Raw genomic sequence first — 19088 nt, forward strand, 5'->3', positions numbered from 1 at the left:
CACACACACTCACACACACAGACTCACAGACTCACTGACACACACAGAGACTCACTGACACACACACACACACAGACTCACTGACACACACACAGAGACTCACTGACACACACACAGAGACTCACTGACACACACACACACACAGACTCACTGACACACACACAGAGACTCACTGACACACACACAGACTCACTGACACACACACAGAAACTCACTGACACACACACACAGACTCACTGACACACACACACAGACTCACTGACACACACACAGACTCACTGACACACACACAGAAACTCACTGACACACACACACAGACTCACTGACACACACAGAGACCCACTGACGCACACAGAGACTCACTGACACACACACACACACACACAACAGACAGACTCTCTCTCACACACATGTTAGTTTGGTCACACTCTGGACTCTGGTGTAAACCTGAATATTTCTTGTGCTGTTGCTGTAACTAATTCTGGTCACGTCTTTTCCCTTACAGCGTCGGTTACTACCTGGGTTACCAGGAGACTGAGCTCATTGGCACATCCTGGTATAATCTCCTGCATCCTCACGATCTCTCGCATGCCTCTGCTCAGCACTACCGTTTCTGTAAGTATGGGGAGAGGGTCTCCTCTCTCTGAGTTGCCGTTAGTTTATTCTCTGGTTGCTTCCAGGACATGTGTTTTAACAGGTTCTTTCTGCTCCTCTGGTTAATAGTGAGTGGGGGAAGTGACGTTCGAGTTGAGATGATTGTCCGTCTTCAGTCTAAGGATGCCCAATGGATCTGGGTTTACATTGTGGTTCAGGTGGAGTGTGCTGAGGTGCCTGTTCTGTGCTCCAACTACACAGTCAGGTAAGGACAGGAACTCAATTATAAACATTGATCATTAACCTTCCCTATACAATCAATGACCCTTCATAGAAACAGGAGGCAAGTCCTTCCAGCTTCACTCCTGTGCCAGCTCTGGCAAAAATCCTTTTGGTTAGAAACACAGATATTAGCAGCAACTGTAGGCCATTTGGCCCATTCAGCCTGCTATCCCATTCAGTAGGATTGTGGTTGATCATCCCAACTCCTGCTTTGTCCCTACACCCCTTTGATCCCTTTATTCCCAAGAACTGGAATGGAGGGGGCGATGTGGTCACTTTTCCCAGGTTATGTTCTCTGGGCTCGTCATTGGTAAATGGCAGATTTCCGAAAGTCTGGAATTAGCAATGACCCTGAAACAATCGTCATAGAAAATAAAACCCGGGTCACACATGTCCCTTTAGGGAGGGAAATCTTCCAGCCTTACTCGATCTGACCAACATATGACTCCAGTGCCACATCACTGCGGTTTGGAGACAGTAAGGACAGCAGAGTCAGTGGATGTGAGACTGGTAAAGCATCTGACACTGTCTGACCTGCAGTGCGTTACCAGCCTCACATCGACAAGAGTCCCACAGTAACGTAGTTAGGAATGGACAAGAGCAGGTTGGACTGTCCACCTGAATAAATTACACCTGAGCAAGGCTCCCTTTTTGCAATATTTTGGCCTTTGCTAAGTGGTCCCTGAATTCTAGCTGGGCTGGGGAGACTGGCTGGTTGATGAGTTAGTTTGTGCGTTGGTTCTCGGATTCTAATGAAGGATGGTCCTTTGTGCTTTCAGTGAGTCGGAGGCTTGGTGTCTTCGCCAGCAGCTGATGGATGAGCAGGAGGAGAGCCTGTTGTACCCCTGCTCTGTGCCAGCTCAGATACCTCAGCACCAGCCAGTTCAGTCTCCCAGCTACCTGTCCAGCCCTGACACTGTCTTCACCCCAATGGCCAGCACTCCTACCAGTGGCGTCTCCACCCAGTCCTTCGACTTCAGCGGCATCTGTGGCCTGGACTTTGCCGAGGTGTCAGGGCCGACGGGAGGGGAGGAGGACGCCGAGCTATTCCGCCACGGGGGGCTTCTCCCCACCCTGCCTCAGGAGAAGGAGGAGACAGGACCACGGGGAACACAGAGGACCGGGAAGCTCCCCGAACTCTCCTACAGTGACTGCACCTTCGGCGCCGACTCGCCCACCCCACCCTGCACCCCACAGCTGCTGGGAGCCACCTTCACCTTCGGCCGGCAGGAGACGTTTGGCCCCAGCGAGCTGTACTATCCCCTGGAGCCCTGCGCCTCCCTGTACGAGCGGTTGCCCCCTTCCCCTGACAGCCCAGGCCATGGGGGCTGCACTGTGATGGGGCTGCCCCAGGTACCCACCCCCCTCTACATCCACGTGCCCAGCATCCCCGAGGGGACCCTCACTCCTGAAGCATCACCCATCAAGCTGCCCGCCAGCTGCTACTTTGGCTACTTGGCGGAGGGCACACCGCGGACTAGCATCGACGCCCTGGTCAAGCAGCTCGGACACCAACTGACAGAGAGCCAGTCGGCCGCAGGAGGAACAGCCCAGCGGCAGGAGCCAGCGGTCGGCGAGTCCTGCCAATCCCTCAGCTCCTCAGTGCCCACCAGAGAGACCACCGGGCTGGACTCACAGACGTCCAAACCGTGGCGCGGCATAGACTTCTCTGCCGTCAGCCTCAGCCAGGATGAGGACGTCATCGAGGACATTCTGAAAGACCTGAGAGCTTCCTCAGTGCCAGGAGGAGGCGCTGCAGCTGTCAGCCCCCAGCAGCTGCGGGGGGGGATTAGCCCATCTCCCACCGCGGTGGGGAACAGCCAAGCCGTATCGGACTGCACCCCAGACACCGGCTGTACCACAGACCTGTCTGCAGAAGAGCACACCTTCCTTGAAGAGTTGACTTCATATGAAAATGTATTTGAGACGTTTGCCTCAAGATCTCCCTGTGACGGGTTTATTGATGAGTTGTATCAACTCCAAAGTCACTCCCACGAATACTTCCACCAAGGTAAGCTGAGGTTTTGTCATTGATCTTGTTAACAACCTGCTCCGAATCCCAGAGCTAGCTGGAGGCCACCCAATGGACACCCCTCTCTACCCAGCTCAGTCTCGAAATGCCTAACTTCGGAATGTATTGTACTGCAGTTCATTCCCCCCCCAATCCCCTCCCCCCCCCCCTCAGTATCCACGGGCAACTGTGCGTGCCCACCTCTACAAGAGGTTTAACCTCTGTCTGACAGGCTGTCATCCCAAGGGAAGGGAGTCAATCTGTTTGGGATGGGAATGTGTTGAGGGAAGGAGGTTGTGTTCGGCTCTCTGACCATGCCACCAGGCCGCTGGTCATGTAATCAGCTGGTCACAGCTTCCCCTAAGCCCCCTCCCCTCCTATTCAATACATTTTTAGTAAAAGTTCTAAACGTTGTGTTTAAGATTCAATGCGGCAGTTAAAACCAGTGAGACATTTTACTGACTGTGATATCTGCCCTAATCCACCCCTCCTCTGCCCGCTAAACACCGTCAATATTCGGAGACCATCTAGATAAAAACCAAAAGACCTGCAGATGCTGTAAATCGGAAACAAAACCAGGAATCGCTGGAAAAGCTCAGCAGGTCTAGCAGCATCTGTGGAGAGAAATCAGAGTTAATGTTTCCGGTCACAAAGATGGAAACAGACCCTTCGGTCCAACCCGTCCATACTGACCCAGATATCCCAACCCAATCTAGTCCCACCTGCCAGCAGCCGGCCCATATCCCTCCAAACCCTTCCTATTCATATACCCATCCAAATGCCTTAAGTGACCCTTCCTCAGAACTCTGATTTCTCTCCACAGATGCTGCTAGACCTGCTGAGCTTTTCCAGCAGTTTTCTGGTTTTAGTGACTATTTAAATGAACTGTGAAAGATCTGTGTGAATGTGTCACGTTGGAACTGACCCCTGCTATCAAAGTGGGGAAGGGGGGTGGGGTGGTGGGGGTTGACGGTAATAAATGGACAATGAGCCACAATTCTTATTGGTCTAACCATTTCTCTCTCTCTCTCTCTCTCTCTCTCACTCACAGATGGAAATGGAAGTGAATCTTCATTCTGAAATAAGTCTATGACTTACTTCATCAAGTATGGCATATTGTCATATTTTGTGAAGCAACTACAATCAAAGATATCACTTTGAAATCAAGGACACTTGTTAAAAAGCTGTGAATTCTCTCCTTACAACACACTGCATGGGGTTGGGGGAGGGGTGTTTAATTGTATTTTGAAGAAAAAAGCTTCCTTTTTGTTAACCTGACTGCACTGTAATCACGTCTGAGGCGAAAGCTGTCAGTGTAATGATTTTAACTCAAAGTAGACTTGTGTTGCTATGGAAGAGGATATTGTAAGACATACTTACAGATGTAACTGTATCACTTGTAGTGACTAACCAAATCGTAAGAAAGAGACAGATATTATTACTTTTCTTGATATGATTATTGTACAAATGACACATTCTGAATGTATTATTCACGTGTCATCAGAGCTAATGTAGAACTCTCTACAATTAAGTATAAGGATTGAATCCTGTTTAAGTTCTTGTATTTCCTCACAGAGATATTTCTATGTTTGTACATAGATTAATGGAGATTTATTAACAAATGCAAGCATTTTTTATATAACCTCAAGAAACGTACATTGTGAAACTGTGTTTTTGTGTGTACGTTATTAAAGTCTTGTGGAACTTAATGTAATACACAAATATTTATATTAAAGACTACAATTCAAATCTTCATTTTGCGACTTCTCTCTCATTTTCTCTGGTGTCAGAAGGATGTTGTGAAACTTGAAAGGGTTCAGAAAAGATTTACAAGGATGTTGCCAGGGTTGGAGGATCTGAGCTACAGGGAGAGGCTGAACAGGCTGGGGCTGTTTTCCCTGGAGCATCGGGGGCTGAGGGGTGATCTTATAGAGGTTTACAAAATCATAAAGGGCAAGGATAGGGTGAATAGTCAAGGCCTTTTCCTCAGGGTAGCGGAGTCCAGAACTAGAGGGGCATACATTTACGATGAGAGGGGAAAGATTTAAAAGGGACCTAAGGGGCAACTTTTTCACGCAGAAGGTGGTGCATGTGTGGAATGAACTGCCAGAGGAAGTGGTGGAGGCTGGTACAATTGCAACATTTAAGAGGCCCACCCCTTTAACAAGGTTATTTTGCCCTTGTCTTTTTTTTTGGGGAGGGGTTGCAAAGGCAGAGGTGCTGATATGTCTGAACTGGCTACTTTAATAATGGCTAACAGATACTGCCGAAGGCATCAATCAGCAGAGACCTTTAGGAGTTTTTGTTTAAAGCAGTTATACTATAAACAGGGCAGTGACCTGTTCTCCCAGCTCAGGCTTGTTGTTCGAGTTTGGTTGAGTTGTGAAGCTGCTGGGGGGACAAAGGTTCCTGGATTCAGCAGAGGTTTTCTGGCTGACTCTCTCTCTCTCTCTCTGACATTTTTCCTGCAAGGACCTGTGTCTGAATTTACCTTTTAGCCAAGCAGGTGTTTGTGAGGATGTTGCACGATATTGGAACAGCATCATTAAGTTGCACTCGAGTCTGTTGGCATTTCAGATAGGTTAGTTATTCGATATTCTGTTTGTCTTTCATTGTAAATAAATTCTGTTTTATTTAGAACTATGTGTTGTGACCAGCTGCATCCCTCCGGAAATATCCACCTTACAGCTGCTCAAAACAACTCGCAAAGTTCGGGTCTGGGGTAATATTTTGAGGGGGTCTGGCCTGGTCCATAGCAATCTGGTTGGGTTTATGAATCAGAAGAGGTCAGAGGGATATAAGCCAAGTGCTGACAAATGGGACCAGATTAATTTATGATATTGGGTCGGCATGGACGAGATGGGCCGAATCATCTGTTTCCATGCTGTGCATCTCTGTGACTCTATTTGCAAGGCACACTCCCATTTGCCCTGACTTTATCCGGAAACTTCATCCTCAATGAAGGACATTTTTTGGGGGACTATACCAGCTGCTGTAATGTAGGCAAAGGAGCAGCCAAATGTTACAAAGCAAGATCCCACACACAGTAATGAGGGAATGATCTGGATCATCTGTTGTTAGTCATGTTGGCCAAAGGTTAAATATTGGTCCCAGGATCCCAGGGAGATCTTCCCCCACCCTCAGCCCCCCCCCAATGCTCTTCTTCCAAGTATGGACATGGGATCTTTCACAACTTCCGAGATGGCAGACGGGATCTCAGGTTCTTCAATCTGCTCAGATTTGACCATCGCTGGCTGGGCCCAGGATTTACTGCCCCCCGTCCCTAGTTGCCCCCTTGAGAAGGTGGGGGGTGAGCTGCCTTCTTGACCCCCTGCAGTCCATGTGCTGTGGGTTGACCCACAGTGTCCCTTAGGGAGGGAATCCCAGGATTCTGACCCAGCCAGACTGAGGGAACGGCGAGATATTTCCAAGTCGGGATGGTGAGGGGCTCGGAGGGGAACTTGCAGGGGGTGGGGTTCCCATGTATCTGCTGCCCCTTGTCCTTCTGGATGGAAGTGGCCGTGGGTTTGGAAGGTGCTGCCTGAGGATCTTTGGGGAGTTTCTGCAGTGTATCTTGTAGCTGGTACACACTGCTGTTACTGAGCGTCGGTGGGGTGAGGGAGGGAGGGGGTGTTTGTGGGTGTGGGGTCAATCCAGCGGGGACTGCTTTGTCCCTGGATGGTGTCGAGCTTCTTGAGTGTTGTTGGAGCTGCCCCCACCCAGGGGCAAGTGGGGAGTATCCCCTCACCCTCCTGCCTTGTGTCTTGTCGATGGTGGGACAGGCTTTGGGGGGGAGTCAGGAGGGGAGTTACTCGCTGCAGGATTCCCAGCCTCTGAACCTGCTCTTGGAGCCGCTGGGTTGATGTGGTGAGTCCAGTAGAGTTTCTGGTCAATGGTAACCCCCAGGATGTTGATAGTGGGGGGGGGATTCAGTGATGGGAACACCATTGAATGTCATGGGGGGATGGTTCGACTGTCTCTTATTGGTGATGGTCATAGCCTGGTATTTGTGTGGTCTGAATATTACTTGCCACTGGTCAGCCCAAGCCTGGCTATTGTCCCGATCTTGTTCCATTTGAACACAGACTGCTTCAGTATCTGAGGGGATGGTGAATGGAGCTGAACACTGTGCAATCACCAGTGAACATCCCCCCACTTGGGGACCTTCTGATGGAGGGAGGGTCATTGATGAAGCAGCTGAAGGTGGTTGGGGGTGAGGACACTCCCCTGAGGGAGTCCTGGAGAGATGGTCTGGTGCTGGGATGGCTGACCCTCCAATAAAAACCATTTTCCTATGTACTAGTATGACTCCAACCAGCAGAGAGTTTGCCCCCTGCCACCCATTGATCCCAGTTTGCCCGAGCTCCTTGATGCCACACTCGGTCAAACACAGCCTTGATGTCACGGGCTGTCCCTCTCCCCTTCCCTCTGGGATTCAGCTCCTTTTGTCCGTGTTTGACCCAAGGCTGGAATGAGATCAGGAGCTGAGTGACCCTGGGGGGAATCCAAACTGGGCGTCACTGAGCTGGTTATTGCGGAGCAGGTGCTGCACGAGAGCACTGTTACTGACCCCTTCCGTCACTTTACTGAGGATCGAGAGGAGACTGAGTGGACGGTGATTGGCCGGGTTGGATTTGTCCTGCTTTTTGTGTACAGGACGTACCTGAGCAATTTTCCACATTGTCGGGTAGATGCCAGTGTTGTAACTGGACTGGAACAGCAATGGCAGGTTGTGGAGCACACGTCTTTAGTGCTATTGCCTCTAGTCATTTATTGATATTAGGTGGAGAGAATCGAATTGGCTGGAGACTGGTATGTGGTGATGCTGGGGACCACTGGAGGAGCCTGAGATGGATCTAACTGAAGAGACCCTGTTTGTTCACTTCACCAGGTTAACACCTCATCCTCCGGTCTGCCTGGTACTGTCCCTGACATACCCTACTGCACTCTCCATGGAACCAGGATGGATCCCCTGGCCTGACGGTTATGACTGAGGAGGGGATATGCCGGGCCATGAGGTTACAGATTGGGCCCACTCCCTCAGCACTGACCCTCGGACACTGCCCACTCCCTCAGCACTGACCCTCCGACAGTGCCCACTCCCTCAGCACTGACCCTCTGACAGTGCCCACTCCCTCAGCACTGAACCTACGACAGTGCCCACTCCCTCAGCACTGACACTCGGACAGTGCCCGCTCCCTCAGCACTGACCCTCTGACAGTGCCCGCTCCCTCAGCACTGACCCTCGGACAGTGCAGTGTTCAGGAGTGGGACAGCAATGCCCAGTTGAACTCAGTATGTCTCAGGTGGAAAGACAGAATGGAGGGTCAGATGTGAGGTGCCAGGGATGGATCTGCAGGACGTGGCTGATCAGTACCAAGAGGCTGGTGCTGAGGGGAGGGGGGAATGTGCCTTTACCCCGAGGGACAGTCTCCCATTGGGCTGGGATACAATCTGCAGGGAACTGTAATGGTCCCGGATTCAGCTCTCTCTCAGTGAGGAGACTGCACCCACTGAGGGAGGCAGAAAGGGTGACTGATCCCTGGCTATTAATGTATTGACCTCCCTCTCTGTTCAGAGTTTCTAATAAATCCTGGCCAGATCCCAGTGTGCTGTTTCGACAGAGAGCAATGTTAATGCAGTCCAGTCTCTCTGACTGACCACACACTGTCCTCTCTGTGAACAGCAGTGAGACGCGGGCTCTCAGAGTTTGCAAACTGTGATGACTGCCCCAGTTGAGCTGCCAGTGTTGGTGAAGGTGCACAAGATGGGGTTGGGGGGGGGCACCATCACAAACAGCATCTAAACCCCACTGTTGCACCTCACGGAGAGCTGTTTCAGTGTCTGTGGGCCCAGGTAAGCTATTCGACTGTGAAGGTATTACAGCCAAGCCGGGCCCTACTGTGCATGCACACGATCTGAGTGCTGCAGGGACGTTTCCCCCACCCCGTCCCAACTCAGTGAGGCACAAGTGAGTTCAGGTCTTCCCAGACTCGGCTTTAGCTGGTAGCTCCTGGAGTCTGGCACTCATTCTGTGAGCAATGCTGTCCTCTGCTGGTGATGCAGGGAAGTGCTGGTGACACAACAGGTTTGGTGACTGTGCCCAGGCTCTGTGTGTGTGTGTGTGTGGGGTGGGGGAAGAGGAGGAGTTGAGGGCTTCTCCTTCACTCCCCCCCCCCCCCCCCCCCCACACAGAGACAAGAAGCAGAGGCGGGGGCTACATTCAGTCATTGCCTTTAATAGTTACAGGATTGACAGTGCGGGCTAAAGCATTCAGACATCCACACACACACACACTCGGGGAGAGGGGAGAATGGTACCTGGTACAGACAGGAGCTCCCCAAACAACAGGACAGCACCCCGCCCCCCCCACCCCCCCACCCAGGAACCAGAGTGTGGACCCCCCCAAAAGCCAGCCTCTCCCGGAATCCAGACATGAGACTAGCCCGTCCCGGAATGAATCCGGGTGCCTGAGACCACAACCAGACAGTGGACCCTCACAATCCAGTCTCCCCAGGACACTGGGACCCAGCCCCAGCCAGACTCCAGACCCTGTGACCCCCCCCCCCCCCCCCGTCCCAGAGTCTGGTACCCCACCTTCCCCTGGATTCCAGACTCAGCCCCAGCCAGACTCCAGACCCTGTGACCATCCCCCCCCCCCCTCCCCTCCCCCCCCTGTCCCAGAGTCTGGTACCCCACCTTCCCCTGGATTCCAGACCCAGCCCCAGCCAGACTCCAGACCCTGTGACCACCCCCCCCCCCCTCCCCCCCCTGTCCCAGAGTCTGGTACCCCACCTTCCCCTGGATTCCAGACTCAGCCCCAGCCAGACTCCAGACCCTGTGACCATCCCCCCCCCCCTCCCCTCCCCCCCCTGTCCCAGAGTCTGGTACCCCACCTTCCCCTGGATTCCAGACTCAGCCCCAGCCAGACTCCAGACCCTGTGACCCCCCCCCGTCCCAGAGTCTGGTACCCCACCTTCCCCTGGATTCCAGACCCAGTGGAGTCCAGCCCCTGAGACTCCCATCCCCCACCCCACCCCAGACTGAGACCCTGAGACACCCCCCCCCCACCCCCAGACCCTGTAACCCCGGAGACTGTCTGACAGGGTGGGGGTGGGGGGAGGCTGTGTTTGTGTGTCAGGGAGGGGGGTGAGGCGGTGACCCGGCTCCCTCTGTGTATCGTTGCCATGACGACGCGTCCCTCTCCCGCTCGGTCATTCCTTCCTCTTGGTGCTGCTGGGTTCGAGGGAGGCTCCCTCAGCTCTGAGCTGCTCCTCTCTCTGCTCCTGGAAACGGGCGTAATCCTCCGCCGTCAGCCTGTGGGGGTCGGGGGGTCGGGGGGGAGAGGTCGGAGGTCAGGCAGGGACACCGTCACACACGGGCAGATACTCATCCCCATCCCAACAGCCCCATGACCAGCTTCGACTGCGTGGGGTGGGAGGGGGAGGGAAATCCTCTCACCCACCCCCTTCGCCATCCTGATGGGCGAGAGCACGACCATCACACCCCCACCCTGGGGGGGCCGCTCGACCAGGGAGTGCATCACACCCCAGCCTGATGCTCTGTCTGTAGCAAGCAGCGAGAGCTGGATACCAATATAATTCCCGATGCCAGGCTGGTGTTATCCCTCACATGTTGGGAGAGGGACAGTGGCACTCGCATGGGGGTGGGCACTGACTTACTCTGGTACCACCTTGATCCCAAGGGATTTGGCACAGCCAATCAGGGTCTTGCAGACGTTCTCCAGCGACATGTCCTGCAGCCGGAAACTCTCATCCTGCGACTTCACCTTCGCTATCTCGTAGATATGTTTCACCGTCACCATACCAGCCACTTCATGTCCTGTGGGGAGGGGTAACCCAGTCAGACCACAGCGACCAGCCCCACATTCCTGCACTGCCACGCTCCAACACAATCCCACAAGTCCCCAGCCCCTTACACTGCCCATCACAGGCCTCCAGACCAGCATCACTGCCCACTGCCCCCTCACCCGTACAATCGGGGCACTATTCCTACCCTAATAACCATCCGGTCACTCTCTCAAAGGCAGCATTGGACCACAACATCCAGTGAGGGTACACGAAGGTGTGTGTGTGTGTGTGTGTGTGTGTGTGTGTGTGCGCGCATGCGGCACGCACGTGGGGGGGGGGGGGGTTCATGTGGGGAGTGTGTGTGGGTGTGTGATTCATGTGGGGTGTGTGTGGGGGAGGGGGAAGAGTGTGTGTGTGTGTGTGTGTTCATGTGGGTTCGTGTGTGTGCACGCGGCATGCACGTGTGAGGGGGTTCGTGTGGGGAGTGTGTGTGGGTGTGTGATTCATGTGGGGTGTGTGTGGGGGAGGGGGAAGAGTGTGTGTGTGTGTGTGTGTGTTCATGTGGGTTCGTGTGTGTGCACGCGGCACGCACGTGTGAGGGGGTTCGTGTGGGGAGTGTGTGTGGGTGTGTGATTCGTGTGGGGAGTGTGTGTGGGGGGGAGCGCGTGCGTGGAGGGGGGAAGAGTGCGTGTGGGGGGGAGGAGGAGTGCATGTGGGGGGGGGATTCGTGTGGGGAGTGTGTGTGCATGTGGGGGGGGTTGGTGTGTGTGTGGGGGGATCATGTGGGAAGTGTGCGCGTGTGTGTCTGGGGGGTGTAGTGCATGTGGTGGGGGGGGGGAGGGGGGAGTGTGGTGAGGGGGGATTCGTGTGGAGAGTGTGTGTCGGGTATTTGTGTGGTGAGTGTGTGTGGGGGTAGTTTGTGCGGGAAGTGTGTGTGGGGTTGGTGTGTGTGTATGAGAGAGTGAGAGAGAGAGTAAATGGGGGGGGAGCTGTAACGCACTCTCTCTCTCTCTCTCTCTCGCACATCACATTTCTTTCCTTGTTTGGAGTCTTGAATGAGTCAGAATGATTTCCCCTATCCACTGCAGACTGCTCTCTGACTGAGTTATTGACACAATCCCAGGAGCCCCCAGCCCCTCACTCTACCTAACACTGGCCCAGCTCCCTCATCATTCCAGTAATCTCCAAGGAGAGCAGCCCCATCATCCCTGATCTACCCTCACCCCTGGACCCACAGTCATTAACCTCTCCTGTTTCTCCCTCCCCATTGAGCTCACATCTTTCTGATAACGTGGTGTCCACAACACGACACCCATTTCCAGCTGTTGTCTCACCAGTCTCACGGCCCAGTTCAGCATCACCTCCCCGCTCCTGTAGCATATGCCTCTGTTCATGAAGGTGAGGACACTGCTGTCTCCTTTAGTGATCAGTGCACCCACAGACACCCAGCTCCCTCTGCTGCTGCTGCAGCTCCCTCCCCTTTACAAGGGTCACCTCCAGTTTGTAGTGTCTCCTCATTCCTTTTTGAGCATCAGCTCACACATCTCATCTGCCCTCTCCAGCGACGTGTCACAGAGATGGACAGCAGAGAAACAGACCCTTCAGTGTCCTGCTGGGGAATTGCTCACCATACCCCTCACTCTTTGCAACTTCTCCCTGGGTCGTCTCATTCACAAAATGTGGAAATTGTCCCCGCAGCCCACAGCCAGACCACCCAACGTATCAGGATTAGCAAACACTGACCCCTGGGCAACAGCAGCAGAACCCTCCCTCTGGCCTGAACACCGTCCACCCACTAGCCCACTCTGTTAGCCATCCCTTGGCCAATGTTGGATGGACATTGCTAGGTGTTAGTGGTCCTCCCAGCTCAGTGTATTGGACACTCCTATCGAGAGCACATTGTCTGTGTTACTCCCATCAGGGCTCTGTTAGCCCTTTATCCCCAAGTGTGTGAGAGACAGTAACCCACTCAGGGGGTTCGCAGTGAGGGAGGTTTTGGGGGGTTAATATGTTGCCTCTGCTCATGTGCCCAAATCAATCCCCTTCACCACCCCCTCCCCGTCCCACACCCCCCTCCCCCAAACAGTCCAATCCCTCTCCCTCCCCTGTTTAATTCCGTGTATTCCCCCCTGAGCCCGGCTCACTCCCCTCGACAGTCCGAGTCCCTCAGTGTCTCCCCCCCCCTGCCCCCGCGATGGGCACTGACCTGTCCTGGCTGCCCCCTTCTCAATGCCAGCTGCTGCCTTCAGGAAGTAGGAGGTTGTGGGCAGGTTGATCTTCAGCTGGTAGGTCCGGTCAGGCTGGAACACAGGGGGAGTCAGTGCGGGGATCACCACCCCCTCACCCCCCACACCCATCCACCCCCCACAGGGAGAGTCAGAGGGGGGGTCAATACCCCTCACCCCCTACCCCCCCTCGCAGGGAGAGTCAGAGCGGGGATCAATACCCCTCACCCCCCATCCCAGGGAGAGTCAGAGTGGGGATCAATACCCCTCACCCCCCCCCCCCCTCGCAGGGAGAGTCAGAGCGGGGATCAATACCCCCCACCCCCCACCCCCCCCTCGCAGGGAGAGTCAGAGCGGGGATCAATACCCCCCACCCCCCCCTCGCAGGGAGAGTCAGAGCGGGGATCAATACCCCCCACCCCCCCCTCGCAGGGAGAGTCAGAGCGGGGATCAATACCCCCCACCCCCCCCTCGCAGGGAGAGTCAGAGCGGGGATCAATACCCCCCCCCGCCCCATCCCTGAGAGCGGGAGATCAGGGCAGTAAGGAGGCCTGGTCATTACCTCCCTAACATGAGGAGCTGGGCGGGGGCGGGGGGGGGGGGGGAGTGGGACACACTGACCCTGTGGAGGCAGCCAAGTCCCACTGGGAGGTTTTCACAATCAGAAGCTGAAATTGCTGGAGAAACTCAGCTGGTCTGGCAGTATCTGTGGAGAGAAAGCAGAGTTAATGACCACAAACTCTGCTCCTCTCTCCACAGACGCTGACAGACCTGCTGAGTTCTTCCAGCCGGTGTGTCTCTCTCTCAGATTTCCAGCACCCGCAGTTGTTCTGGGTTTTTTTAATATTTGGAGTCGGAAGCTGGTCTTGGGGGGCAGTGACCACCACTGACTGTTAAACCCCCCCCAGCCGGTTTGCTAATGCCCCTTTAAGGAGGGAAATCTGCCTTCTTTACCCGGCCTGGTCTACATGTAGCTCCAAACCCACCTGCCCTTGGAGAGAGTTGCTGGTGCTGGTAGGGATGGGGAATAACGGCTGCTACCACACTCTGGGATAGAGGTACCCCACAGCCCCTGGTACATTCCCGTGAAACTTACATTGACCAGGATCCGGACAGGCAGAGGAATTCCCTCCTTCACATCCTTTGTCCTCTCGTTGAATTCCTTACAGAACTGGCCGATTGGAATCCCCCTCTGCAGGGAGAAAAGGGCAGACAGTGAGTCCTTGGCTCGGGGTAGGGGGTAAAGATGGGGCATATAGGGAATCCCTCCCAATTATTCAGGAAGGGGCCCATTCCACAGGCAGGTCAGTGTGCAGGGAGCAGGTACGGATGGTGCTGAGGGAGCGGGCACTGTCAGAGGGTCAGTGCTGAGGGAGTGGGCACTGTCAGAGGGTCGGTGCTGAGGGAGCGGGCACTGTCAGAGGGTCAGTGCTGAGGGAGTGGGCACTGTCGGAGGGTCAGTGCTGAGGGAGCGGGCGCTGTCAGAGGGTCAGTGCTGAGGGAGCGGGCGCTGTCAGAGGGTCAGTGCTGAGGGAGCGGGCGCTGTCAGAGGGTCAGTGCTGAGGGAGCGGGCGCTGTCAGAGGGTCAGTGCTGAGGGAGCGGGCGCTGTCAGAGGGTCAGTGCTGAGGGAGCGGGCGCTGTCAGAGGGTCAGTGCTGAGGGAGCAGGCGCTGTCAGAGGGTCAGTGCTGAGGGAGCGGGCGCTGTCAGAGGGTCAGTGCTGAGGGAGTGGGCGCTGTCAGAGGGTCAGTGCTGAGGGAGCGGGCGCTGTCAGAGGGTTAGCGCTGAGAGAGCGGGCACTGACCGAGGAGGGGTGGGTGGGGGGGTGTTTAACCACAGGTTCTGTACCTGACCGAGGGTGGGGGGGCATGTTTAACCACAGACACTGTACCTGACCGAGGGTGGGGGGGGCATGTTTGACCACAGGTTCTGTACCTGACCGAGGGTGGGGGGGCATGTTTAACCACAGACACTGTACCTGACCGAGGGTGGGACCGAGCGGGGGTCCGGGGGCTGCCTGCCCAGAGCGTAGGATTGCTCTGATCATATTGCCAGCTTCGACCTTCTTCACTGCCCTGGTGGTTCGGGAGAGTTTGGACATGTTGAGTCTGCACAATGGAGGAAGAGAAAGGACGAGTGAATGGACAGTGATGGAGACCGCTTACCCAATACCCAGCCCTGACAGAATCCTAGAACCTTTCATTACAGAGATGACCAAAATGAGATACTCTGAAAATCTGGGTGCCTGGGTTCGAACAGGGGAAATATTCCCAGACTGACCTCTTCGATTCTGTGAGGAGGCATCAAGCGATGTGGATCAGGGGGAGCCATGGGGTGTGGTGGACTAGTTTAGTTTGAGAACATGGTCAGCAGGGACAAGTTGGGCTGAAAGGTCTGTTTCCATGCTGCATGACCTTGTGGCTGTATTATCCCAGCACTCGTACAGCATTACCACAATGATGTCTGTGTGAGCTTGCTGTGTACAGATTTGGTGGCACATTCCCTGCATTGTGACAGTGACTGGGAAAAAACTCCTTTCTCAGCTGTGGAACACAGTGGGAGGTCTGGGCGGGGGTGGGGGGGGTGAGTCAAACAGGTAACCGGCCCATGCTAAACATGATCCCAAACTAAACTCCGTTACAAAACAAAACCTCCCAACCACAGCCTGTGCTGTGGCCAGGATGGGACGGTCTGACCAGGTTTACCTGGACAGTTCTTTTGTAAAAAAAAATGACAACGGACAGTGGTTACAGGAGCCAAGAATAGAATACCCACTGCAACGTTTCACCACAAAGCCTATCCCCTTGGCTGTGATGGAAATAACACATCACCATAGAGAAATATTTCTTTATAATTGTACGCTATTAGAGTCATAGTCATGGAGATGTACAGCATGGAAACAGACCCATCGGCCCAACATGCCGACCAGATATCCCAACCCAATCTAGTCCCACCTGCCAGCACCCAGCCCATATCCCTCCAAACCCTTCCTATTCATATACCCATCCAAATGCCTCTTCAATGTTGTCATTGTACCAGCCTCCACCACATCCTCTGGCAGCTCATTCCATACACGTACCACCCTCTGGGTGAAAAAGTTGCCCCTTGGTCTCTGTCATATCTTTCCCCTCTCACCCTAAAGATTGCTCAGATTGAGATAACAGATTAAGACAGAGAAAGAATGTTTACTGAAATGAGAAAAGTCAGTTAAGAAGATAGATTGAAGACATTGGGACTATTCTCTTGGAGAGAAGGCAGCTGTGAGGAGATCTGATTGAGGTTTTGAAATCATGAGTGGGCTGGATAGAGTAGATGGGGAGAAACAGTTCCCACTCTTAAAGAAACAGAAAATAGGAGCAGGAGGAGGCCATTCGGCCCTTCAAACTGTACCACCATTCAATATGATCATGGCTGATCTTGCAATCTGGATATCCCATTCCTACCCAGTCCCCAGACCCCTTGGTCCCTTTAGCTGCAAGGGCCACATCCAGCTCCTTCTGGGATCTAATGAATGAAGTGGCCCCAACAGCTTCCTGTGGGAGAGAATTCCACAGGTTCACAGCTCCGAGTGATGACATCCTTCCCCATCTCGGTCCCGAATGGCTTACCCCTTATTCTTACACTGTGACTTCCCCAACATCGGGAACATCCTTCCCGTATCCAGCCTGTCCAGTCCCAATAGGACTTTACATGTTTGTATGAGATCCCATACCCAATGTTTCTAAATTCCAGTGAGTAAATGCCCAGTTGATCCAGCATTTCTTCATATGTCGGTCCTGTCATCCCGGGAATCAGTCTGGTGAACTTTCACTGGACTCCCTCAATGGCAGCAATGTCCTTCCTCACACTAGGAGACCAAAACTGCATACAATACTCAAGGTGTGGCCTCACCAAAGGCCTGGATAACTGCAGCAAGATATCCCTACTCAACTCCTCTCACTGTGACAGAGGGCATCAACTTAAAATGATCAAAAGGAAGGAAGGGTTTTCTTAAAAAAAACCCAATAATTTCTTCACGCAGTGAGTAAGTAGGGTTTGGAATGCACTGCCTGGAAATGGGGGAGGGGGGGGGGGGGGGAGGCTCAACAGAGGCATTCAAGAGGGCATCAGGACTATGGCTACAGATAATGCGCAGGATTATGGGGAAAAGGCAAGAGATCAGCACAAGGTAATGATGTTCAATTGAAGAATTGGTTCAGGCACAAAGGGTGATTAGCCTCCATCTATACCAAAAGAATTTTGTGAAATGTCTTGTAACTAAAGGATTAACAAACGCAGAGACAGACACAACAAGCTAAGACAGAAAAAAAAATCATCCTTATAACTAAAAGCTCAGAATTAAAGAATGCAGAGAGTTAACATGTTTGACAGAATAACTCATCCTTATAACCAGAAGTTAAGGATTACAAAAAAATAGAGAGAGCAGGTTAAGACAGAAATATCTATATAACTATAAACTAAGAATTAGATAATATAAAAAAAACAGATTACACAGAGAAACCCATCCTTATAACTAGAAGCTAAGGACTAAAGAATTCAGATTTAGATTTGATTTGATTTATTGCAGTTACATGTACCAAAGTACAGTGAAAAGATGTGTTTTGTGAGCAGTACAGGCAGACCATAGTAAACAAGGTCATAGGGTACTTAGAGCGAGGCAGACAGGCGGAAAGACAGACAACAGGTTAAAACAGAGAAACACATCTTTATAACTAGGAACTAAATAGTTCAGAAAGAAAAGTTACAGGTTAAAAGTGAAAAGGTTTATAACCAGGAGCCATAAAGGGAAGCAAAGATACAATTACAACTTAATCTCTGGACTCAATGCAGAGGCTGGAATTAATGGGTATTCAAATAACTATGAAAATAAAGACAGGTTTCCCCTCCCCAGATACTCACAATCCACAGAAACCCTGAAAACTTTAAAATAAACTGTTACAGGATGTGAGCAGCAGCATGGGCGCCGCCATGCAGGTTGTAGGCTAGGAATGGGAATAGGAACTACAAGTCCCAGCATCCACCGGGCGGACCACAGCAACACGCAGGCGCAGTACCGCTGCCGGTGAATGACAGGTGCCCGGGCGAGACAACCGAACTTGCTGCGCGCCCGCTGCAGTTTGATTGACGTAGTCTAATCCAATGGAGAGTGAGACGTGCCCCTGCGCGCCGCGTCATGCCTCGCCCTAGACCAATGGTGTGTTGGGCTGGGCGGGGCGCGAGTGGCGCCCACCATCGAGTTTGGTTGAGAGAGAAGGAGGAGGAGGAGGAGGAGGCGCCATTTCCGCGGCCGAGATGGCGGACGCTCCTCCTGGGGTCGAGGTGCCGGAGCTCGGCAGCTGGAGCATCCCGGAACTGCAGGCCAAGCTCAACGAGATCGGCTACCCGACTCAAGGTAAAACCCTCACCGGAATCCGCCGCTCAGCCGGCCTCGGGCCTAGCGTCGCCTGAAGCCTCGGCCTCGAGTGTGGAGCTTCTCCCGTCCCATGGCGTCTCTCCCCGGCCTTGGGGGGTGGGGGATGAACCCGGGCCTCGGCAAAAAAACAGGCATAAAAAATGTCACATGCATTTAACATTCACTATTTTATCATTAAATATTTAATCTGGACTTTAAATCCCCTAAATTAATTAATAACAATCTTATGTGTACTCAATTTTCACTGTTTTATCATTAAAATATTTCATTTCCATTTGAATTCCCTTAAATTCATGAATTAAACTCAATTAAAGCACAGCCCCGATTGATGGGGGGAAAAATAAATGCAAGTCACTTAAATTACTGAATAACTGCACCATCCGTCCTCACCAATATAAGTTGGTGTTCCCCTCCTGAAATTTGGTTTTCTTGTGGCCTGGTCCTGATGAGCGCAAGATGGGGAGCTTTAGATTAGATTCCCCACAGTGTGGAAACGGGCCCTTCGGCCCGACCAGTCCACACCGACCCACTGAAGAGTAACCCACCCAAGACCCATTCCTCTACGTTTACCCCCGAACCTAACACTATGGGGACAGTTCCCCCACGGGCCAATCCACCCTAACCTGCACATCCAAGGACACTGTGGGACAATTTCCCATGACCAATCCACCCTAACCTGCACATCCCTGGACACTATGGGACAATTTCCCATGACCAATCCACCCTAACCTGCACATCCCTGGACACTATGGG

General features: G+C 53.1%; 3 protein-coding genes across 4 annotated transcripts in view; 2 read left to right on the forward strand and 1 right to left on the reverse strand.

The window, feature by feature from the left end:
- The window catches only part of LOC140457191 (neuronal PAS domain-containing protein 4-like), a 10120-nt gene extending 5524 nt beyond the window's left edge, over positions 1 to 4596 (forward strand). Inside the window, exons 2-5 of the mRNA XM_072551252.1 lie at positions 506 to 615; positions 724 to 859; positions 1656 to 2887; positions 3939 to 4596. Of these exons, the coding sequence (XP_072407353.1) occupies positions 506 to 615; positions 724 to 859; positions 1656 to 2887; positions 3939 to 3967 (1507 nt within the window). The 3' untranslated portion in view covers positions 3968 to 4596. The remainder of the gene's footprint in view (positions 1 to 505; positions 616 to 723; positions 860 to 1655; positions 2888 to 3938) is intronic.
- A 5308-nt stretch (positions 4597 to 9904) lies between these two features.
- Positions 9905 to 17948, reverse strand: mrpl11 (mitochondrial ribosomal protein L11). The gene is made up of 6 exons (XM_072551154.1): positions 17822 to 17948; positions 14901 to 15030; positions 14020 to 14115; positions 12905 to 12998; positions 10570 to 10729; positions 9905 to 10204 (listed from the first exon to the last, which is right to left on the reverse strand). The coding sequence occupies exons 2-6, from the start codon at positions 15021 to 15023 to the stop codon at positions 10102 to 10104; spliced, it is 576 nt and encodes a 191-aa protein (XP_072407255.1). The 5' UTR covers positions 15024 to 15030; positions 17822 to 17948; the 3' UTR covers positions 9905 to 10101.
- Positions 17949 to 18176: 228 nt separating this feature from the next.
- sf3b2 (splicing factor 3b, subunit 2) overlaps positions 18177 to 19088 on the forward strand; it is a 36012-nt gene continuing 35100 nt past the window's right edge. For both annotated transcript variants that reach the window (XM_072551156.1, XM_072551158.1), the window contains exon 1: positions 18177 to 18314. In XM_072551156.1, the coding sequence (XP_072407257.1) occupies positions 18215 to 18314 (100 nt within the window). In that variant the 5' untranslated portion in view covers positions 18177 to 18214. The remainder of the gene's footprint in view (positions 18315 to 19088) is intronic.

The sequence above is a fragment of the Chiloscyllium punctatum genome, chromosome 31, assembly GCF_047496795.1.
Source record: "Chiloscyllium punctatum isolate Juve2018m chromosome 31, sChiPun1.3, whole genome shotgun sequence".
NCBI lineage: Eukaryota > Metazoa > Chordata > Chondrichthyes > Orectolobiformes > Hemiscylliidae > Chiloscyllium > Chiloscyllium punctatum.